This window comes from Microcaecilia unicolor, chromosome 2, assembly GCF_901765095.1.
Source record: "Microcaecilia unicolor chromosome 2, aMicUni1.1, whole genome shotgun sequence".
NCBI classification, from domain to species: Eukaryota; Metazoa; Chordata; class Amphibia; order Gymnophiona; family Siphonopidae; genus Microcaecilia; species Microcaecilia unicolor.
This window is the reverse complement of record NC_044032.1, coordinates 385,563,810-385,588,707: the sequence shown is the minus strand read 5'-3', so window position 1 is coordinate 385,588,707 and position 24,898 is coordinate 385,563,810. Positions and strand designations below refer to the sequence as shown.

The 24,898-nt window shown below is 42.7% G+C and overlaps 1 protein-coding gene across 1 annotated transcript in view; it reads left to right on the top strand.

The window, feature by feature from the left end:
- ANTXR2 (ANTXR cell adhesion molecule 2) overlaps positions 1 to 24,898 on the top strand; it is a 437,579-nt gene that overhangs the window by 329,810 nt on the left and 82,871 nt on the right. The window contains exons 15-16 of the mRNA XM_030190557.1: positions 5,613 to 5,780; positions 8,659 to 8,739. Coding sequence (XP_030046417.1) covers positions 5,613 to 5,780; positions 8,659 to 8,739 — 249 coding nt within the window. The remainder of the gene's footprint in view (positions 1 to 5,612; positions 5,781 to 8,658; positions 8,740 to 24,898) is intronic.

Genomic DNA, 24,898 nt, shown 5'->3' with positions numbered 1-24,898 from the left:
AAGTTGTGGAGGAGTGGCCTAGTGGTTAGGGTGGTGGACTTTGGTCCTGGGGAACTGAGGAACTGAGTTCGATTCCCAGCACAGGCAGCTCCTTGTGACTCTGGGCAAGTCACTTAACCCTCCATTGCCCCATGTAAGCTGCATTGAGCCTGCCATGAGTGGGAAAGCGCGGGGTACAAATGTAACAAAAAAAAAAAAAATACAAATTGACAAATTACAAATTAAAAATGTAAAACAGCATGCAGAATAGTATAAACAGCCTTACAGTTTTCAGAGCCTACTTCAGAAAAGCAAGCCTAGACCTAAGCTATCCGAGTAGTAGACTGAAGTTTGCCACTATAGAAAGGGTCCATTGTTGACCGCCTTATCCAGATATTTAGTGTTAGCCACAATCTGAATAGTGGAGCTGAATATCCAGATATGTTTTGACCACAGTGGCTAACATTTAAAAAAATGCTGCACACGGCATCTGAATATTAACCTGTAGGTTCTTTGGAGCAGAACTTTAATGCACCTGAATATTTATCACCAGGGTATGTATATGTCCTGTAGTGCTGTAAAATGCTAAGTATTGTTATCCTTGTGTTTGCCACTTGGAGTGATAGTCATAAAAAGCTGCGCTCCAAGATTTAGGAGCCGAAATTAGATACTTCAGATAAGTATTTATTTTCAGTTGAATGTAGGAGCCTAAATTTTCAGCTGAACATTCACCTGTTGGGATTTGTGGGGACAGTGAAAGAGAAGGTCATTGTCTTTAGTAAGGAGTCCGCTTTCTAATTCTTAAATAGCTTAGAAGTGTTTCATAGCTATTTAACAGCTCCATTAAGAGCTGAGAAAGTGCCATTGATCACACAGAAAGATAGAGATACATTTTAATGGCTCAGCAGGGTCTACTTGCAAATGAAAGTCCAGCCTAACACTGCAGTATGAGCACCATATAGAAGAAATATACCAAGGAAATGTGACTGAAAGCTTGAAAGATTTCCTTATTTTATAGTGCCACCTTATAATGATTATCTACAGGTACAGATGGACTTCTGTTCCAAGGAGTTTACACTCTTAAAGGGCAATTCTATAAGCCAGGTGCTCACATTTACATGTAAATATTTGAAATACTGGTGAATACCAAGTTTCCAAGTTTATTATGGGTTTGCTACCCCGCCCATCGTGGGTTACATCTAGGCAGCTTAGAGACTATAATATGGAAAAAGAGGAATGGAGAGTTGAGACATGACCAATAGGATAGGAAGTCATGTCATGTCAATTACTAGTGTAAGTTGACATGTCTATGTACAATATGTACAATTGATAGTATTCTAAAAGTTTACTTGTCAGTTGGTGACACATCTAAACTCCGCCCACATGTACATGCCCTGGCAGTTGTGCATTAAGGGGCCTTATTACTAGAGTCTGACAGAGTTTCAGATTTGGCTTCGAGCCGAAACCTGGCAGGAATTCATGTTCAACCGTGTTTCAGTTTTGGACAAAAATACTGGTGAATTTTCAGCTGAAACTGAAACTGTCCTGTGCTGTCTGCACTCTCTCTTTCATCCTTCTAACCAGAAAGACCCCCCTCCTGGATCCACCTGCCCCTCTTCTGGGCCTACTGTACTATTGGTGGCTAGTGGGGGCAGGAGTGGTCATCACTTGCTCCTGCATCAAAATGGCTGCCGCAACCTCCAGCAGCAGTCTCATGAGGTATAAAATAGAATGTGGCAGCATTTAGCACATGCTAATGTCCATTAGTGCACAGTAAGTTTTAGTCAAAGGGCCCATAAGTGACTTATGTGCACCATTCACAGAATTGCGCCAAGCACTTACGTGAATAACATTTAATTATTGGCGCCAATGATGTGCATAAGTGCTAGACTTCTGTAATATAAATGAGCTGTTGATGTCTAAATTTAGATGCCAGCTTATAAAATTGCCTTTAAGTGAGTTGTACACCAGTTACAGCAGTGGGATTTGAACCTTGATGAATACCAGTTTAAAGGAACAAGGACAGTATATATCAACAATTCCGAAACTGTACCATAAAGAATTTGGTAGAACAAACAGATCACCTTAAAAATGATGCGTTCATTATCTGGAAGCCAATAAAATTTGGCAAAATAGCATAAAACACTATCGAATTTTCTCAGTTTAAAAATCAGCCTTACTGCAGCGTTTTGGATGAGTTGCAACTTTATCAAATTTCTTGAGGATAAACCCAGATAGAGGGTATTGCAGTAGTCCAAGTGCAGAAGAATCAGCATCTGGATCATGAGAGCAAACATTCTTTGATCAAATTAGGCTAAGTTGTTTTAATCTAAAAACTATCTTTTGCCACAGTTGATTCACCTGAGAGATGTATGTTAGTGAAGAATCTAAAATGGTGCCCAAAACCTTAGGTTCAGAATCAATAGTTAGGACTCTGTCTTTAGGTGAAGTAAGTGAGGAGGGTACAGTTACTCCTGAATTTCTAAACCAAAGAATCTTTGTTTCATTAGGATTTAACTTTAATTTACTAGTCAAAGCCCAGTGCTGAATCTTATTCATACCCAATTGAATAGTATCCACAAGATCAGCATGGCTAACAGGAACCAACAGCAACAACAAGATGTTGGCAGCGTAGGAGTGGAACATCTCCCTAGCCCTAACTCAATTTTTCCCAATGATGACATGCAAAAATTAAACAGTACCAGAAACAGTGGAGACCTCTGAGGGACCCCACAACCCAGAAACTAGGGTTTTGAAAGTGAGTTATTTTGCCCAAGAGTATAACTATGGTTATTAAAGAAATGTTTGGCAAGTTACTACTACTACTACTACTTAACATTTCTAAAGCGCTACTAGGGTTACACAGCGCTGTGCAATTTAACATGGAAGGACAGTCCCTGCTCAAGGAGCTTACAATCTAAAAGACAGGTGTACAATCTAAAGACAAGTGTACAATCTAAAAGGCAGGTGTACAATCTAGAGACAAGTGTACAATCTAAAAATAAATGTAGAGTCAATCTGATAGGGCATACTATATTTCTCAAAAGGTTAGGTGCCGAAAGCAGCATTGAAGAGGTGAGTTTTAAGCAGAGATTTGAAAATGGGTAGGGAGGGGGTTTGGCGTAGGGGTTGAGGAAGATTGTTTCAGGCATAGGGTGAGGCAAGGCAGAATGAGCGGAGCCTGGAGTTGGCAGTGGTGGAGAAGGGTACTGAAAGGAGGGATTTGTCCTGTGAGCGGAGGTTACGGGTGGGAACATAAGGGGAGATGAGGGTAGAGAGGTAATGAGGAGCCGCAGACTGAGTGCATTTGTAGGTAAGGAGGAGAAGCTTGAATTGTATGCGGTATCTGATTGGAAGCCAGTGAAGTGACTTGATGAGAGGGGTGATATGAGTATATCGGTTCTGGTGGAATATAAGTTCCTGGAGGAAAAGTCCATAGTATGCTATTGAGATAGATATGGGGTAGCCACTGCTTGCCCAGGATTGGTAGCATGGAAAGTTGCTATTATTTGGGTTTCTGCCAGCGTCTTGTGACCTGGATTGGTCACAGTTGGAAGCAGGATACTGGGCTAGATGGACCATTGGTCTGACCCAGTATGGCTACTCATATGTTCTTATGTACCCTGTGATGCCAATTCCTTCTGGCCATTCTGACAGCAGGGTATGATTAATTGTATCAAAAGAAAAAGCACTGCCTGCTGCTGGCTGGATATTGGGTCTTTTATTTGAAACTCAAGTGAGGTTGTTTACGTTCACTTTTATGTTTATTGCAATTTCTTGTTATACCGCAATATGGAGTCCTTTTCCAAAGTGGCGGTCAGCCCCAATGTGGTCTTACTGCTCGCTAAAAGGGAATTACCGCTGGGCTACCGAAGCAGCCCAGCAGTAGTTCCCACCCCCAGCACGCATCATATCCAGCAACTGTATTAGAAAAATGAGATCATTTTTTCTCTTGTTTGTTGTTGTTTGAAACGTCTTTAAGTAGTAGATATATAAGTTAGGAATTGGAACTTTGTCTTAATGTCACTGAACGGTTGATATTTTGTAATGCTTTTCTGAGCTCTCAATAAAAATTGAAAGTTTAAAAAAACCCCTATTTTTATTTTTGTAGCACTGGCGTGTACTCAGCGGTAATTGGGCAGTGCTGTGCGCTGCCCTGTTACCGCCAGGTTAGTGTGGGAGCTCTTACTGCCACCTCAAAGGGTGGCGGTAAGTACTCCCCCCGAAATGGCCGTGCAGCAAGTGAAGCACTTGTCGTGTGGCCATTTCCTGAAAAAAACAAAGACCTTTTACCCGCAGCAGTAAAAAGGGGTCTCAGCGTGCATCAAAAACACGCGCAGACACCAGCGCAGGCCTCATTTTGCCGCAACTTCGTAAAAGGAGCTCTCTGAACAAGCAGGTCACTGTGGTTAAAACATCAGGTACAGAAAAGAATGCCAAAAGTTTGACAGGATAGTAAAATACATTCATAAAAATACAAGTCTTTGAAAGGGATAGAGAGCCGGAGGTATCCAAAATAAACCCAAGAACTGAAGAGGTCCTGTTGACCTTTAAAGATAGACCTGAAGTTAATTGCATAGTCTCTAGAACAGACTTATAAGGGTTTCTCAGCCATAGCAATTTGGTCTTGCCTTTGTTCAACTTTAACCCATGTAACCTAGCCCAGTTTTCAACAGTTGTGTCACATAATTTTGCAATCGGAAAAAGTCAGCATATGAATAATGTAGCCCATTTAAATTAAGCTGGCACTGTGGCTCTTTGGAACACTCTTGAGACTTAAAGCTCAAAATAAATGTCTTTATGCAGAATTCTTATACTGGTTTGAAATAATTTTTTCATCATGCCAATCTCATTTCACATCCAAGAAGAAAGTTGTTGGTGAACGTCAGCCCAAGATTCTCATTTGCTAAGGTTTAGCCATCTCATTCTGTCCTGCAAACACATATAGGCGCGTTTTATATTCCGTCAGAGTCGATATCCTCACGTTAGCCCTCTCCTCAAGTTGCTTCACTGGCTCCCTATCCGCTTCCGCATACGGTTCAAACTTCTCCTTTTGACCTACAAGTGCATCCACTCCGCAGCTCCTCAGTACCTTTCCGCTCTCATCTCTCCCTACACTCCTCCCCGTGAACTCCGTTCGCTGGGTAAATGTCTCCTGTCGTCCCCCTTCTCCCCCACTGCTAACTCCCGGCTCCGTTCCTTCTATCTTGCTGCTCCCTATGCCTGGAATAGACTCCCTGAGCCAGTACGTCAGGCTTAGTCTCTGGCTGTCTTCAAGTCTAGGCTTAAAGCCCACCTCTTTGCTACTGCTTTCGACTCCTAACCTCGACTCTCTTAATCAACACCCTCACTTATCACCCCTACCACTGCAATTTCCCCACCCCTAGCTGTCTGTTCGTCTGTCCAATTTAGATTGTAAGCTCTGTTGAACAGGGACTGTCTTTTCATGTTAATTTGTACAGCACTGCGTAAGTCTAGCAGCGCTATACAAATGTTTAATAGTAGTAGTAGTAGGTTAAAATGTGAGAAGCTGGCTGTCACAACTGACTGAATATTTCTATTTGAGGTTTATATTTGCTCTGTGTTTCATTTTTGTTTGCACACACCTAATTTTGTTATGCTTTACCTGTCAGGTTCGTTGGGGTGATAAGGGATCCACTGAAGAAGGAGCCAGGTTAGAAAAAGCCAAAAATGCTGTTGTGACTCTTCCAGAAGAAGAAGAAGTATCTTTTCAGCCCAAACCTCCTAAACCCAAGTCTACCGTACAGACCCATGAACCAAAATGGTACACTCCAATCAAGGTAACTTTCATCCTAAAAGTTTGAAGTATGCTTTCCTATACCTTCAGTGTAACCTTTTCAAAGATGTTTGGTTAGAACACCAAGTTCCTGTTTAGTTTTTTCATCCTGAAAGTGTTTCCAAGACACATTGAATCTTACTCTCCCTCCGCCCAAAAGCCCTGAATATTATTTCAGTGTCACTCACCATTCTCATAATAACCTAAGAAATAAGTATCTTCTTGCAGCAAGTGCAAGAATTTTTATTCTGCGTAAAAATTCAGTGCATGGTGCATATAAAGAAAAAAACAGAACATTTGCAGCTCTGGCTATTAAGGATTTTCTTCTCAGTCAAAAAAATATATGAAATATCTCTTGATAATGCCCAGAACTGGATTCTTTGCAGGTAGTGTTCCTCTTTTATTGGGCCATTAATAACAAATCTCCAATGATGTTGTATAGGAGCTTGAGGACACACCCAGCCAGTTGGAATTTCAAGATACCTACAATGAATATGCATGAGATAAATTTACATGCACTGCCTTCCCTTTTTGCAAATCTGTCTCATACTGGGTCAGACCAATGGTCCATCCAGCCCAGTATCCTATTTTCCAAACAGTGACCAAGCCAGGTCACAAGTACCTGGCAGAAACCCAAATTGTGGCAACATTCCATACTACAAATCCCAGGGCAAGCAGTTGCTTCCCATGTCTGTCTCAATAGCAGACTATGGACTTTTCTTCCAGGAATTTGTCCAACCTTTTATAACCCAGATACGCTAACCGCTGTTACCACATCCTCTGACAAAGAGTTCAAAAAATATTTCCTCTTATTTGTTTTAAAAGTATTTCTTTGTAACTTCCTTGAGTGTCACCTAGTCTTTGTACTTTTGGAACAAGTAAAAAATCGATTTACTTCTACTCATTCTACATCACTCAGGATTTTGTAGACCTTAATCATATCTCCCCCCATCTGTCTCTTTTCCAAGCTGAAGAGCCCTAACCTCTTTAGCCTTTCTTCATACGAGAGGAGTTCCATCCCCTTTATCATTTTGGTCACTCTTCTTTGAACCTTTTCTAATTCTGCTATAGCTTTTTTGAGATACGGCGACCAGAACTGAACACAATACTCAAGGTGCGGATGCACCATGGAGCGATACAAAGGCATTATAGTATTTTAAGTCTTATTCACCATCCCTTTCCTAATAATTCCTATCTTCCTGTGTGCTTTTTTGGCCGCCACCGCACACTGAGCAAAAGATTTCAGCGCTGACCCCTAAGGTGGACTCTAGCATCAGGTAACTATGATTTGGATTATTTTTTCCAATGTACATCACCTTGCATTTGTCCACATTAAATTTTATCTGCCATTTGGATGCCCAGTCTTCTAATTTCCTAAGGTCTCTTCCTGCAATATTTCACAGTCTGCACGTATTTTAACAACCTTGAATAGTTTTGTGTCATCTACAAATTTGATCACCTCACTCATCGTTCCAATTTCCATATCATTTTAAATAAGTTAAATAGAACTAGTCCTGGTACAGATCCCTGTGGCACTCCACTGTTTACCCTCTTCCATTGAGAGAAATGACCATTTAACCCTACCCTCTGTTTTCTGGCCAACAACCAATTCCTAATCCACACCAGAACCTTGCCTCCTATCCCATGACTCTTTAATTTTCTCAGGAGTCTCTCATGAGGAACTTTATCAAAAGCTTTCTGAAAATCTAGATAAATTACATCAACCGGCTCACCTTTATCCACATGTTTATTCACGCCTTCAAAGAAATGAAGCAAATTGGTGAGGCAAGGCTTCCCTTGTCTGAACCCATGCTGACTCTGTCCCATTAAACCATGTTTGTCTACGTGTTCTGTAATTTTATTCTTTATAATAGTTTCTATTATTTTGCCCGGCACTGACATCAGGCTTACCGGTCTATAATTTCCCGGATCACCCCTAGAACCCTTTTTAAAAATCAGCGTCACATTGACCACCCTTCAATCTTCAGGTACTATGGACGATTTTAACGACAGGTGACAGATTACTAACAGCAGGTTAGCAATTTCATGCTTGAGTTCTTTGAGTACCTTTGGATGTATGCAGTGGTGTGCTGGAGCGGGCTCTCACAGGCTCGCGAGAGCCGTTTGTTAAGTTTTTAAGAATTTTGGGAGCCGGTTGTTAAAGTAGGCCTCCCCATGGCTACTTTAACAACTGACTCCCAAAATGTGGGCTTGGGCCCCATCCTGAAATCTATTTTACTTTGCTGGCAGTGATGCTGGCCCCACTAGCCAAGTAAACAGACTGCTGCTGCTCCCTGCTCCTTGTTTCTGACTCTGAGCATCAGGCTGGGACTTTTCATGCAAGCGCAAGAAGGTTCCATCATGCTGCTCAAAGCCAGAAACAAGCAGCAGAGAATGGTGGCAGTCCATTTATTGGCTGGTGGGGCTCGGCAAAGGTATGCCTAGCGTGCCCGCACAAGGGAGGGGAGAAAGAGGCATGTATTTCCCCCCCCCCCAAAAAAAAAAAAACAAAATTTCAGGGCCGGCTATGCCCGGAGAGAGAGCCCGTTGTTAAAAATTTACCAGCACACCCCTGGATGTATGCCATCCATTCTAGGTGATTTTCTACTCTTTAATTTGTCGGTTTGGCTCAGTACATCTTCCAGGTTCTCCGAGATTTCTCTCAGTTCCCCCACATCATCACCCTTGAAAACTATTTCCGGTACAGGCAGATCTCTTACATCTTCTTCTGTATTCATTGTAAACATTCTGAAAACCTAACTGGCTATGTGTGTCTCGAGGACTGGGTTGAGAACCCCTGCTTAAGACCATCAATGCTTTGAAAACGAAGATGAACAGTCTGTTGTTGATTTCAATAGATTTGGTCTTTTTTTCTGTCACAGGGTCGACTGGATGCATTGTGGGCATTACTGCGAAGGCAATATGACCGAGTTTCTTTGATGCGACCCCAACAAGGGGATGAGGTATATTTTGTTTTGTTTTTCTTTAATACATGTTCTTTGGTGCAAATATGAATACGTGGTTCAGATGTAAACTGTTTAAAGTAAGTTGTAGGCTTTACAAGACCTTACTATATTTATTGCTAATTCTTCATGCTGTTTTAAACTGTGCTACACATTAATGTGAACTTTCATGAGCCTGCAGCAAGACTGTTGTGGAATCAAATCCTCTGAGAGCACAGGAGCCAGGAAGGACTGATTTTAGCCAGTTCTTCAACAGGAAACCATTGAAAAATCTTAAGTGCTATGGAAAATGGTGCTTGTTGCACAGGTTTAAAACCAAGGACTTTGTGTGCTCCGTGGACATCAAACATCTGAAGCCACATTAATCCAGAGTAAGCATGCTAAAATCTTCTTAATCCAAATCATAACCTCTAGCCTGCTGAAACTCCCTCGCTCGAGAGAGCAAAGCTGTATTTGAAAAGAATTTCTATCCCATTCTGTGATCTTATTGTACGCTGGTTGAGGTGAAAGCACCATGTAAAGATAGAGAGCAAACCCAGGGGGTCTTTTACTTAGGCGTGCTGGTGTTTTTAGTGCGTGCTAAAAATAGGCACACGCTAAACGCTAAAGATGCCCATAGGAATACATTAGTGTCTTTAGGGTTTAGCAAGCACCTATTTTTAGCGTGTGCTAAAAACACCAGTGCGCTTTAGTAAAAGACCTCCCCAATGCATTGCAAAGTGCTATAAAATTTAATGTAAGTCACTGGTGCTTTCTGTGCACTCTTGCAGAAATCTTCAGCTTATTAGCAATACTAGTAATGAAGGCCCGTTTCTGGCACAAATGAAACGGTCGCTAGCAAGGTCCTCCGCTCCCCGACATAGGCCCCGCCCATCCCCGGTATGTGCACGTCGGCCGCCCCCTCCAAAATCGGCAACCCCCCTCTACTACCCTCCCCTCCTCTTACCGGAGTCCCAGCCGCAGAAGTGAAGGGCAAGGTAGTTCGGAGATTCTGGTGCCTTAATCCATTCTGTTCGCTATGAGCTCTGTGCCCTGATTGTCTGGTCCCGCCATTGCAGAAACAGGAAATGAGGGCGGGACCAGACAATCAGGGCACAGAGCTCATAGCGAACAGAACGGAAGGCAGCAGAATCTCCGAACTACCTTGCCCTTCACTTCTGCGGCTGAGACTCCGGTAAGAGGAGGGGAGGGTAGTAGAGGGGGGTTGCCGATTTTGGAGGAGGGGTCGACGTGCATGTACCGGGGATGGGCGGGTCCTATGTCGGGGAGCGGAGGGGCGTTGCGCGGGTGGAGGCATGTGTGAGAGAGAGATGGGAGTGGTTTGGCATTATTGGAGGGGGGGTGACGTGCACGGGCATCTGTGAGGGGGGGTTGGATTTTGGGGGGGGGGGCGATTCGTGCTTGGTTTACAGTGTATGGGAATGACGGCTGCGTTGGGGAGTGAAAAGAGAGATCAAGCAATGGGCTTCCTAGCTTAGTGTAGTTGTTGTCATTATGACCCGCCCTCGACGTTATAACGTTTTGACGTGAGGGCGGGGCAGAGTTAGATGGTTTGTAAAAGTGGTTACAGAGCTTCGAACTTACGAACCCTGAAGCCACAAAGCTTAGAACGTTGAGGTTGCTTTTTATGTGCAGATGGGGCGTGGCTGAGGGCGAGTCTATGAGTGAGGGTGAGTGGTCCTCATAGCCTAGCCTACAAAGAGTACAGGAGTTCAGTGCTTCACTGCCACGGAGTGAGCTTCAGAACGTTTGAGGGGGGATTTTATTTATATAGATTCTGTTAAAATCGAGGGGGCCCTGACTTATTTCTTGGCCACTACTCTATCTTGCACACAACTCTTGCTTATGCAGATGCATAAGCAAGACACATGTCTCAAAAATAACAGAGTACCTATCATGGAGGGGCCGTCCATCTGTCTGGATGTTTATTTGTCCTTCATTCATGCATAAACAAACATGCATATGGAATAAAAGAGAAGAGCAGGAAAGGTACATGGGAGGAGTTGTGGATAGCAGGGAGGCCAGACCCTGCCGTCCAAGTAGTGGAAAACCCAGCAGTGGCACAATGGAAGAGCCATGGGTGGTGAGGAAGCCAGGCCCCACCATGTGAGCAGTGAGGGCCCAGAGCTGGTCCGATGGGAGGACCTGAGCATGACATCCTGGGCCATATCTGGGCAGTGGCACTGAATATCTAAGCCTTTGGCAGTGCCCTGATGTGGGTATGGCTGATATTCACTGTCGTACCCACTTTGCTAACTAGGCATAGTTAAGACTGTTGTTTAAGTGGTCCTGCTTGCCTGGTTAGCTATGTGGGCACAGCACTGAATACTACCAGTGCCTGCGTAACCCAGAAAGACAATACGGGCTGCCACAGAGATCTTTGGGGGCCACCATCTGGCTCCCGGGCCTTGCGCTGACGAACTCTGCCTCATAGACACTAGGCGCCACTTTATAGACTTGCCCTTCACATGGCACGTTTTGAAGCGGTTAGAGCGTTTTTCTCCAGCGCTCTATATGGTGCCACTGAAAATCAGCCCTCAGGACTTACATGTTTCTCGGCTGCCGCTAAATACATGAATTCTTTTGCATATTGGCCTGCTTGTTTTTAGTTACATCTCTTTTTTCCATAATCACAAAATTCAGCAGTACTGGGCCTACTTGAAACGGAGCAGGTGATTTTGTTGTAGATAGGATCAGCCTGTCTCTAGTTGTAATGCAGTCCATGTGGTGTTGACTAATTCCTCAGTGTATCTCTTGATGTAGCCATTTATAAGCAACAGAGTCCAAAGGATATGCAAATGGATGCATAAACCGCCTACAAAGTACATTTGAAAGTAAATGTGGGTAAACATTTGTGATGTGTACTGATGACAATAAAAAGGCAGTGTTGATGCCTTTTCTTTTCTCCTTTTTTTGTTTACTTTTGTAGTCTTGAAAGGTATTCTTTGTAAGCTTTTGATGATTGAAAAAGGGGGTTAGTGTCCTGAAGCTGCTTGAAGTGCTTCATGTGAGCTTGAGAGGAAATCAGCGGCAGTTGCTGTACTGCAGAACATACAGGGGAAGCCACAGTCTGGCTATGTTTGAACTGACAGGAGTGGAGGGAGAGAGCTTTGTCCTGCTGCTGAAACACAAAAAAGCAGTCGCCCTCCTTTGGGTACAACTTCTGCCTAGTGAACAGCATGTTCTGTCACTCAGAAGGAAAAAAAAAAATCCTGTCTCCTTGTATTCATAAGCTATTCCAGTGCAGATGTGTAGACGTACCTCTGGAGAGTTAAATTTAGTAAACATAAGAGACCACACACAAACACACTCACTCGCTGCCTCTCTTCGGAAGTACCGCTTTGTCAGACAGCGAGCCTAACAAATATTTCTTGTTTCATTGCGTTTGACAGCGCTCAATTGCAGAAGAATCCACCTGTGAATTCAAGTCCTTGATTAAGTAATTGAAGTCCAGGCATGAAGAATCAGAGCAGAAGAGAACGCTCTCTTTCGGTCTCCCTCTTCTCGCCCTGCTCGCTGCAGAGGGTGGCTCAGTCTTGAGACCCACACACGGTTGAGTCAGGAATGGCTTTGATTACCACTCTAAACTCCTCTGAGTCATATATATATATATATATATATATATATATATATATATATATATATATATATATATTTTAAAGCTGGTAATTCATGAGGTCTCGGAATCTTTTCCAGGTGTTTGCAAGCAGGTTGCTACTGACATCTGTTTGGAGCAGAGGCACACTGCATGCCACCCTGCCGGGAAGCTGCTGGATTGTCAGCAGATATAGTTATGAGTGGCAGAGCAGTTTTGGTTTCACGTTTGTCGCCTGGGGGAGGGCTTAGACACCAAAGGTAAAGTGGGGGCGGACACAGCTGTGCTTCCAAACCTGCCTCGGGCACAAATAAAGAGATCTGATATAATTTTGACTCTCTGGTGGTGGGGCAGATGAGGACAGAGAGGCACTTCAGAGGCAACTCCACGCAGCAACATCTGCCGCTAAGTTTCGAGGGGAGGTGACAGGGGACAGCAGGTACAGATCCCAGTCCCCACGTGAACAGCCACCATTAAGCCAGGAGCTCTTTTGAGGAGCTGCCATCAAACCTGCCCGAGTTTACAGCGGGAGTTTGCATTGTGTTCAAAGCTGTGGTTTTGTTTCATGCAGTAACAAGGTAGTTTATAAATGATGTATCACCTTGCACTTGTTTGCCAAAAAAAAAAATAGAATAAAGAAAAAAAAAAAGAGTTAGTGGGAAAAATAGAATGGAAAAGAATAAGAATAGCAGTGCTTTCGGGGCAGCTGCTCCTGAAAGTGTTGTTTGCCTTTAAGGAACCAGTCCACAGTGAGCGGACATCACTGTCGATCTTTGATTTCCTTTTCTTATCTAATTTCTGATATATACATTGGCACTAAATACATGTAGTCTGTTTAGCAGCTGAATATCACTGATAAAAGAATAATGTGTTCTATCAACTCTGTCCCTCCCCAATCTGACCCATTATTATACAGTTAATATCTGGCTGTTTAGCAGTTATCAGTATAATAGTTTAAAGCATGCAGATAGGGGAGTTAATTGTTTGCCATTATGCTGAATAGCAGCTGGACGAATATGATGGATGGATGGATAGATAGATTTGTGTGTGTGTGTATAGAGAAAGAGGTATTTACAAGTAAATTTTCAAAAGGATTCTTATGATTACCAGTAAACAAATAAGTCCATTATCCATGGATTTTCAGCTGCTGAATATTCATCCAACCCCTCTGTCACCATGTGTACAGTGAAGGGGAAGAGTTAGGGAAAATCAAGGACTGAAACTCATAATTAACTCTATGGTGTCAATATTCAGCCTCTAAAGAGATCATGTATATGTTTAATTTAGACTTGCTGAAGGCAGCTGTAAACTAAGCTGATAGTATCTGGCAATGTGTATTTGTTTGTACTGGCAATTACGTGTGTAATAGCTGTTAAAGAATACTAGCTTAAGTCCTAAGTTATGTGCCTTAAGTCAGCTCAATATGTAAATTCTCAGCTGTCAGTTAGGCTGTTCTATAACTTGGGTACATGAGTGCTAGGCACATCCCTGCCCCTCCCTGGTTCATGCCCCCTTCCCTGATGATCAAAAGCAAATGTGGGCACTAGAGGCTACTAGCGCCTGCGTTTGCTCCTGCCCCATGATCAGAGCCAGTGAGTGCGTAAAACAACGAGCTCACCAGCTCTGACTGCAAGTAGCATGCAACTGCATGCTAAACAGCTCGGAGTTGGCATTAAGGTTTGCAGAGCATTGGGGATGAATGGGGGAGCCCTGTCCAGCATGTATCTGTATGCTTGCAGGACCCCCATCCCATCCCAGACACGAGGGGCTGGAGGTCCGGTAGAACTCCACCTACTAGAACCCCCCCCAAACAGAAGCCCCCCCAACCCCCCCGAACAGAGAGGGCTAGAGGACTGAAAGTCCAGTGGACCTCCAGCCCTCAACCTCTCCCTCCTGGTGGTTTAGTGCCCCTGAATCCCCAGGAACCTTGAAGGTGGAGAAGGGAGTACCACTCCCTCCTCCTTCCAGCGCCATCTCCATCTCCATCTCCAAAATGTTTTGCAGAGCATTGTGGATGAATGGGGAGCCCTGTCCAGCATGCATCTGTATGCTTGCAGGACCCCCATCCCATCCCAGACACAAGGGGCTGGAGGTCTGGTGGAACTCCATCTACTCGAGCCCCCCCTCCCCCCCCGGACAGAGAGGGCTAGAGGGCTGAAGGTCCGGTGGACCTCCAGCCCTCAGCCCCTCCCCCTTCCCGGTGGTCTAGTGCCCCCAAACCCCCAGGAACCTTGAATGTGGAGGAGGGAGTAACACTCCCACCTCCTTCTAGCGCCACCTCCAAAATGGTTTGCAGAGCATTGGGGATGAATGGGGAGCCTTGTGCAGCATGTATCTGCATGCTTGCAGGACCCCTATCTTACACTGAACACAAGGGGCTGGAGGTCTCCAACACTCCCTTGGTGGTGTAGCACCCCCCTAGTGCCCCCCAAACCCCCTGGAATCTTGAAGGCAGAGGAAGGAGTAACACTCCCTCCTCCTTCCAGCGCCACCTCCGAAATGGCAGCGCCCTGCCCTGCCCAGTGTATCCTGGGACCTCCTCCGTCTTCAAAATATGGGGGGGGGGGGGGGGGGGTCGGGGACACTAGACCACCAGAGTGGCGGTGGACCTCCAGCCCCTTGCATATTTGACAAGTCCGGGCTTTTTTTTTTCAACAGCCTGTCAAACAAGTTCTTTGGAAAGATTGTGGCATGGGTGAATGCCCAGGCACAATTCTCCTACAGAAGCCCCCGATGATCAAAACTAATAGCATACATAAATTTTCTTGCCATTAGTTTTGATCATTGGGGTTTTAATTCCCCGTGCTGTTCTGGTGCTTATTTTTCAGTGCTGTTCAGAACAGCGCAGGGAATTTGATCATCAGCCTAACAGCTTTGACATTTGTCCTCAAAATGCAGGATGTGATCCACTGCACAACTGCAGTGAAATATATAACTAGGAAGAAAAGTCTGACCTTATGCCTTTTTACTTTTCTCAGATTCTAATTTCAGTCTGTAGCTTCTGTTTTAAATATTTTACTGGTGTTACCAGTCCAATATAATGCCTCCTTTCTATTCCCTAGAGGCACAATTGAGGCTTTCAGGGTCGGGACTCTTTACTAGGGTTACCATACATCTGGGTTTCCCCAGACGTCCTCTTTTTAGGCAACTGTCCGGTGGTTTTCCTAAATTGAGGGTGTTTGTGACCATTTTGTCAAGTTTAAAAAGACCTGTTGTACTCGTTCCCCACAGTGGCAGCATAGACACAGGCCCTCTCACCCAGTTTGGGCTCAGATGATCCACCCCCCCCCCCCCCCCCCCCCCCCCCCGCAAAGTCTGGCATATCTTCCTCACCTCACCTCCCAGCAGATGGGCACCTCCTCTCTAGTCTCTTCCTTCTCCTCCCCTTCCCCCAGCAGCAGCATTGCCAGATGGGCGGTTTTCTGCAACCCGCCGCGGGAAACTTTTGCCCGCGGCGGGTTGCGGTTTTTTGGGCTGGTTTTGTTTTTTTTGTGCGGGTTTTGGGGCGGTTTTTCGGCTGGTGGGGGTGGGGCTAATGGTGACAGAGACGGGGTTTGTGATGTTTTGGGCGGGGTTTGCTGACTTTTTGGGTGGGGCGATGACGGTGGGGGCGGGGCTGATGACGGTGGGGGCGGGGTGATGACGGAAGGGGTGGGGCTGATGACAGCAGGGGTGGGGTGATAACGGAAGGGGTGGGGGTGATGACGGAAGGGGCGGGGGTGATGACGTCGGGGGTGGGGTGTGTGCGGTTTTTGGGCGGGTTTTGGGCTGTTTTGTGTGGGAATTTTTTTTTTTATATGGCAACCCTGCCCAGCAGTCTTCCAATCCTTGGATACGTTGCTGGCAGTGTCAGTGATTGAGGCACCTACTGCCTGCCAGCTCTTTGAGTCTTCTCTCTGCAGTGTCCCACCTCCTGTGATGTAATTTCCTGTTCCTGTGCAGGTAGGACGAGGTAGAGAGAAGACTTGAGGAGCCCGCCAGGATTGCTGGCACTGCTGGTAAGTGGTGAGAAAAAGCCTCTTGCTCTCCCCAAATGTGTACGAGTGCAGCTTTTTAAAATTCTTGCAGGGTGAATGGTTGGGCATTTTATTTTTTGTGTCCTCTATTTTGTCTCCACAAATATGGTAACCCTACTCTTTACAAAAAAGTACACAGGTTAGACTGTTGGTTTCTTAGTGGCCTGTCTTCATTAAGTAAATATACTCTAGGTTTGTAAGTGTTTTGGATTGATGCTAAAGTTAAGGATTATGTTAAAAGCATATTGTGCTCAGCCTGATTGATTGGGCAGTTTATTATCCAAACAAGAGAGCTAATGACTGTGGAGGGAATAGGTTTCTTGAAAGAGACTGCACTGTGGCCCCTCGGTGTGGCAGCTTTTCACGCTAGTAGACTTCCAGTTGAAATAAGAACTGGTATTAGCAGGCAGTATGTTGTTTTCTGTTTTGTCTTACTGTATGTTTAATAAGGCATTGTAGCTCGCTGATATTTGATACTGAGCCCAGAATTTCAGCATTTTAAGTGGTGCCGCTAGCCCCTGTATATGCTTGTTTTTCCTTAGGCAAATATGACTCCCGACTTTTGCTTTAAGAAATAGTTGGTAGAAGGGTGTTATAGGTACCCTATGAAGTCAAAAAATTAGGAAAGATATGTTGTGTTATCATTTGTAAAAAGCATATTTACACTTGGAAAGGATTTATGCATTTACACCGTAGCAATGAAAGATTTCCACAGACCTCCACCTTCCCAAAATGCACCACTTCCACTTATGTGAAGCAAAGTTGCCACTTCTACATGCATATGACACTTCATATAAATACAAAGCCAAAGTTTCTAGCGATATTGTTCATATCGTAACAGGGTCTTTTCTTAAATGACTCTTCCTGTTGTGCATGGCACCAAATTTACATGCCTCTTTGGCTGCATTATACATATTTTAGAAAAAGCTCTGTGGTTGCCAAACCTTTTCTAAAATACTAGTGTTATTTTGATATATGAACCTTAATGTCCATCATCTGGCCTAGATGACCCACATGAAGTTATACTCTTCATTTTAACTTTATGGCTCTGTTTATACTCCACCTTATTTTAGACCAAGAGAGAGCAAAAAAGTGAAAACCATTATAGAATAGTTGTATAATAACTGCAATTGTGCACTTGACTGAGCTGTGGTTTTCTGAAAGAATTACAGCGTATGTACAAGTGTCTTAAGTGGTTCCCTTTGCAATGTTTGCAGTAGTAGTTAATGACAGGCCTGTAACTTCCTGACATGCAGCAAACAAATGTCAATTCCTGAAGAGAAGGAGCATATCATGGTGGTTCATAGATGGGTTTTCCTACCTTAAGCTCTTCTAGTGGTTTCTTGATGGTACTGTTGCCAGTTCTGTGCCTTGGAGACCACGCAACTGCCTTACTTTAGACATCAAGGGCCTTCTTCTATAAAGGTTATGCTCCTAAATTTACGCGTCTAAAATGTATGCTCCTAAATTACGAGCACATTCTATTTTGGCACATAGAGTATGCTCGTAATTTAGGAGCATAAATGTTAGGAGCGTAAATTTAGGAGCATAACCTTTATTGAATGAGGCCCCAAAATGCACAGATGTTATCCCTGAGGGCTGTAGACAGGCTTGGATTTCAGGACACCCATAATATAAATGCATCAGACATGGCTATGTACATTAACTCTGCTAACCATGTTTATTTAAGATCAACATATACTTGGAACAGCAGAGTTCTGCACCTCTGCTTGATCCTAAACCTTTCGGGTTTGTTTTAGCACAACATCATGTGGATGTAAGAATAAACATTTGGCCATGATTTCTAAAGATTTGGGTTGCTGTCATAATGTTTTCCTGAAAGAGGCTGTCAGTGGTTTGCTACCAGCAGTTGTGATACAAGTCCTGTACCATCAGCTCAGTCTGTTTTTCCCAAAAGCAGTAGACACATCTGTTGGAAGCAGAGACTTACTGGGCCTGTAACTTAGAGGTTGATGGATCTTTAGAATCACCTAATGCTCAATAATGTGCACTGTTTATGAATAAAGATTAAAGGGCCATGGTACAACCAAATCAGTTTACATTTATTATATACAGGTACTTTTTCTGTCTCTAGTGGTCTCACATTTTGAAGTTTTTGTACCTGGGTTAACTGTGTTGCTCAGAGTCCCAGTGGGAATTGAACCCAGTTCCCCAGTTTCTCAGCCCACTGCATTAACTATTAGGCTACTTCTCTGCTATTAATAGATGCATTATTGAGTAATAGGGAAGCACTGTTTACAGCACACTATTAAGAACTAGTGTGCACTATTGACAATAACTCCCCTGAAACAAAAAACATAAAAAAAGAATGAAAAATCCCATAAACATCATGGGATATGAAACAAAACGAAAGTTTGTGGCCTGTATACCCCTAAAAGAAGTGAGATGATGACACGAGAAGCTTGGTTCTAACAATCTAACATTTAAACTGAGCCCCACATCAGCAGTAAACAAAGTCAAGCAGATTGTGTTAAAATCCAGAAACTGTGTTTGTACTATTCTACTTAGTAAAGTCTTTTGGTACATACCTGCAGTCTTTTTCTTTCTGGTTAGGATTTGTTGCAGTAAAATTACTCCAGTTCATTTACTAAAACCTATGTTCAGATTAACAAGCATCACATTGTGCAATGAATCTTGGTAAGTTTTTGTTTCCCAGGAGAATAATGAAAGTGGTGCGGTTTTAAACTAGAGAATAACTGTAGGATGTTACATCTGGATGCCATTCAGACCGTGAAGTTAGGACTACTGGAGTCAAACCAGGACAGGCTGCAAATCTGTGCTCAAAAAACTGAATCATAAGTGGTTTTACTTAAAGCTCTAGAATCAGCAATTTGGATTTGTAACGACCAGCTTTGGATGTCAGTATTCTCAAACACGAATGTCTACTGAAAGCTATGGAATGCTAGCGCTACCATTAAAAAACTGCATTCTTGACTCTGTAATTGTATCAGCTGGATTCACATCTAGTTGAAATGGAACCAATCGATTAAAACTTGAATGAAATATTCCCAGATCCAAAACATGTCAGAGCTCAGATTCAACCTGCAACAAGCCCCTTGCTTTGACACAACTAACTGATAGGTACAGGGAAGGCTGTCATGTCTTATGCTAATAGGTTTTGGTCTGGTTACAGGAATGCTGCCTACCCTCAAAGCAGCAAATAGAGAGCTGACAATTGAATTCAGTTGCTCCTGTCCAGAAGAGACATGACAGCTTTAACTGTCATGTGCATCTAGATTTATAAACTAGTCTTATGCTGTTTACCAGATTACTTCCTTTTTCATTAACTGCTGAAAGTAGGACAGATGTCCAAGTGGCCAGTTGTAAATTCCATGATGTTTGCTTTTGTTAATCATTGGGCCTTTCAGAGGGAGAAAGCAGCAGATAACAGGATTAAAGTTTTGGGACCCCTGGGTTTTCATGGCCCTTGACAAGGAGGTGGGGGATGGGAGAAGACGTTGGTCATTATTCTTAATTGATTGCCAACAGGTTGTAATCATGGTCAGTAATTATGATGATTTTCAGCAGTTTGCTCATATGTGTGCATCCATTATTTCATCAGATGTAGGCTTTGAAGCTTTACACTGGCATTTTTTCTAAATTTTTACACTGGAAAAATTTAGGCATTTGTTACTTTCAGATCTTTATCTTTCAACAGGATAGATATATAAGCAGCAATAAATCCACTCGTAAATACATAAAGAAACAGCACTAAATCTAATATTCAAAGTATCTTTTCTGTATGACTGATAAGGATTTGTTAGAGCGTAACCTGCTCATGTAAAGTATAACTTATCTTGGGGGCCTTTTCCTGTTAAATTTTTTCATTTGATTTCCTTTGGCCTAGTAGACGATTTTGACTTCTGCAAGAATGCAGAGGAATCTGATCTGGCTGTTCCTGTTTTTGGTAATATTCCGTATTTGTACTATTACTCCAAGCACCACTTATAAGGCCAAGATAATCCGTGAGAGCCGTGGCAAATACTGCTTGGAAGTCGCCTGTGAGCAAATAGTAACAAATGCAGGTTATTTTGGAGCTCATTTTCAAAACAGAAAAGCATCCAGAAAGCAACACAAACTGACAGATGGATTTTTTTTCCCAAAACGTCCAAATCCCCATTTGTAAAACGTTTTTGTAGTTTATCTGCAGTGCGTCCAAACCACAAGGGGGCGTCGGGGGTAGGATTTGGGCATTCCCAAAACTTGGACGTTTTTCTGCCATAATGAAACAAAACCAAAAACATCCAGGGCTAAAAGTTAAACGTTTTGGTCTAGACCTCTTTCAATTACGACTAAGTCACAAAAATGTACCATCAATGTCCAAATGATCACTGGAGGGATTAAGGCATGACCCCTTCCCTTACTCCCCCCAGTTGTCATTGACACCCTCCCACCCCCCAAAGATGTGAAAGAAACAATACATACCAGTCCTACTAGAGCAGCAAGCAGGTCCCTGAAGTAGTCTAGTGGTTGGTGCGGTGGACTGTGGAGACATCTCCCCAAAACCCACCAAAACCCTACTATACCCACATATAGGTGACACCTTTAGCCATAAGGGCTATTTTATGGGTGTACAGTTGGGTACCGTAGATTTTTGGTGGGTTTTGGGGAGATGTCTCCACAGTCCACTGGGATATCTGTGTGGCCAGTCCACTAAGAATGCTGGTCCCCGTACATCACAATGGCTTGATTTTGTATATTTTTCACTTGTAAGTTTGTTTTTTGAAAATAGTCAAAAAAGATAGATGCACTGAGTAGAACAATGTCTAGAAAATGGCCATTTTAGAAACAAGAAGGTAGCGATTTTCTGGTTCGAAAAGCACTATGTTTGCCACTAGAATTTTGGATGGTTTCAGCAAAACATCCAAAGTCAGATTTAGATATATCGAAACTGCCCCTTTTAATGTACTAGATGTATAGCTCATCACACTTCACTCAGAGAAGACTGTGATAGTTTGTCAATATGTAAAGTGGTCCTTTTTTTGAAAATCTAATTTGGAAATTATTTTGCGAAGTCCTTTATTTCATTGAAGTATATCTTTTTAACACTTTTCCTAAAATCTAATAATCAGTGTCAGAATTTAGTAAAGAGAGGGTCTAACTGACTGAGGTGGATGGGCAGATGTATGAACTTTGTTTTCTTTTTTGTCCTATGCATTAGGCATGAAATGGAATATATTTAAACAGAGATCTAAAGAGCTTGCTCAGAGGTGTCTTTGAAAGTACATTCATTGTCACAAAGCATATAGAACTTCATTCCCAATGAGTGAAGCTTTTGGTTCGATTGCAGATTCCTCTTAGCACACTTTTGTAGCTGATCTGTGCAGCACTCTTAATTTCATAATGTTATGAGGTAGGGACCACAGCATGACTGGAACCTGGAGAAGAGATAATGAGATGAAATGTTTATTGTGAGAGTCTTGCATAAAAAAGAGTGTAAATAATAGGAAAACCTGTTTAATATGTAGAAATTTAACTATTTCCAGCTTGGAGAGGTGTGTTTTTGATGCTGCTTACAATAGTCATTGCCTTATTTATTTATTTATTTATTTATTTATTTATTTATTTATTTATTCATTTATGCATTCTTGTATCCCACTATTATCCAAAAACAAATATCGGTTCAAAGTAACTTACAATTTACATTTTGGTGGAGTTACAATAGTGTTGTGCAATGTGGAGAGGGCATCTATACTCGTGTGGTTATTCATAGAGTTTTTGAAGAGAGAGATTTGAAGAGGAAAAGGTAGCGGTGAAGAGTTTTGGTGATGTTTATTCATATAGTTTTTGAAGAGGTAGATTTGAAAGGAAGGCAACAATATCTTTGTGATTAACTGTAGAATTTTTTGAAGTGGTAGGTTTTCATTTCTTTTCTGAATTGGAGGAGATTTGTGATGCTTCTTGTGGTTTTTGGTATCGAGTTCCACCATTTGGAACCCTGGTAGCTAAATCCTGCTGTGTAGATAGTTTTGTAGATGGTGTTTTTGCAGTTGGGTAGATGTAGGAATAGGTAGTTTCTGTTTACTGGGCTGACATTTCTTGAGGATAGTTCAATCATGTTAAGCATATATTCGGGTACCATTCCAAGTAGTATCTTGAAGATTAGGGTTCTCGCTTTGAAAAATATTCTTGCCTTGACTGTAGTGTTTAAAGTATTATAAAATAATCATACAAGTCAATCTACTTGTTACAGAAAAATTGAAAGAAACAATCTTCAAGAAACAATATCACATAGCACCTCCTCTTTCTTCCCCCTTTTTCTTAATGTGTTTCAAGTTGTGGATAGTTGTTTCTTGAATGTGAGCTCCAGTTTTGCCATGTTTGTAACTGTTGCTTGTTGAACTGTGGTGAGCTCTTGCTTCTATTGTATTATGTTGAAATCCAATAAAAGATATTAAACAATATCACATAGCAAAAGGAAAAGAACAATACTTCTTAGACCACTCACATCTAAGGGAAGAGTTGCAATATAACAAGGAGGTCAGTTGAGGAAAACTTAGATGTAAGGCTAATAACATGAGAAGCCCCACAATATAACTATTTCACTTGCTAAGATTATCTGGTAGTAATCTTCTTCATATCCATGAAAGTCTTCAACTTCTCTGGCAGAAAGTATATTTCACTCCCATATACTTTACTAAACATTTGCAAGGATAAGCTAGCAAAAACGATGCTCTCATGGACAATATATCCCGACACAATGCTAAAAATGCTTTTCTGGTTTTGGATTGGCTAGCAGTTTTTGATTTTGTTGTAGCGGGAAGGATCCACGAATGGGATTCTTCCTTCTATAACTGGGGGTGGAGCAAGAGGAACAGTATATAAAGTGGGGCCTTCTGGGAGCAGGATTCTTCCTGCTTCTCAGAGGCATCCTGTTTGCCCATTCCACCTGCCCTAGGATTTGGCCTGGTGACCTTGTCACAGCTTGGGAGGAGAGGTGTACCCAAGCAAAGAGCAACTTCAAAGGAGATCCTTTAAAGTAAACCTTAGCATTACCCTGCAGTCAATGTTAGGTCTGTGCTGGCATTTCAGGCCTGGAGGTCTAGCCCTTGTCGCTTGCCCTATCTGTTATGGCAGGGTAAGCAATTTCTTATTTTTGTTGGCTTGCACTGGACTCCTTGCTGGGTATGGCTGGATGTCCACTTATGTTATACTTATCTATCTGTCTCAGGTAACATATGTTTTTTTTACCACCAATAGGCGAAGCTGCAGCCTTTGTTATTTCCAATAAACACGTTATCTTAATTTTGGTTGTATGCATGTTTCATTATTGAGGACAGAGAGGAGGGTGAATGGTCTCACATCCCCTGTTAATAAACTTACAGTGCAATACACAATCCAAAATAAAAACAAAAATCAGCAAAGCAACAAACCATTATCACCCCAGCAACAAAACAAAGGAGGCTAATATTCAAAAGCACAGATATAAGTTTGGACAACCTTTCAGTTAATACTTTGTATTACTGTCTTTGGCAGAAATAACAGCTTTAAAACATATCCTGTAGCCAGTGAAGAGTGCCTTTGTATCGCTCCATGGTGCGACCGTACCTTGAGTATTGTGTTCAGTTCTGTTTGCCGTATCTCAAAAAAGATATAACGGAATTAGACAAGTTTCAAAGAAGAGCGATCAAAATGATAAAGGGAATGGAACTCCTCTGGTATGAGGAAAGGCTAAAGAGGGTAGGGCTCTTCAGTTTGGAAAAAAGATGGATGAGGGGAGATATGATTGGGATCTACAAATAGGAGGAAACATTTTTTCACTCAATGACTAGTTAAGCTCTGGAACTCTTTGCCGGAGGATGTGGTAACAGCAGTTAGCATATCTGGGTTTGAAAAAAGTTTGGACAAATTCCTGGAGGAAAAGTCCATAGTCTGCTATTGAAACCTACATGGGAAACAACTGCTTGCCCTGGGATTTGTAGTATGGAGTGTTGCCACGATTTGGGTTTCTGCCAGCTACTTGTGACCTGGCTTGGCCACTGTTTGAAAACAGGATACTGAGCTAGATGGACCATTGGTCTGACTCAGCATGGCTACTCTTATGTGTGCTCTTATGTCAGGCAGGCAGGCAGGCATGCACCTAACTGCCTAGAGTTAGGTGTGAGCATTTCCCCATCCATTGTGCTAGCATAAGTGCTCACACCTAAAGTTAGGCGTGTAAATGCAGACTCAGGCTAGTTTTCTATAAAAGCAGTTTCATGCATGCACAATTGCCGCTATGGAATTCACATTTAGCGAGCATCATCTGGGTGCCTAACTTTACAAAATTGCCTCCTTACTTCAAAGGTATATCCACCAATATTTAAACACTGCAGTCAGCACTGCTTTCGAACACCACGCACAGCATTTACATTTATACCCTGTTATTCAGTGCTGGGCTATACCTAGATACCAGCACTCAGTATCCAAATGGACGGCCAAGATTACAAAACAATCAGTTGAGCAGATTGGATTCAAATTGTGTATCATATCTGGATGTAATTTATTAGACTGTATACCTGGTATAGTGTACCATATGAATTCCAAA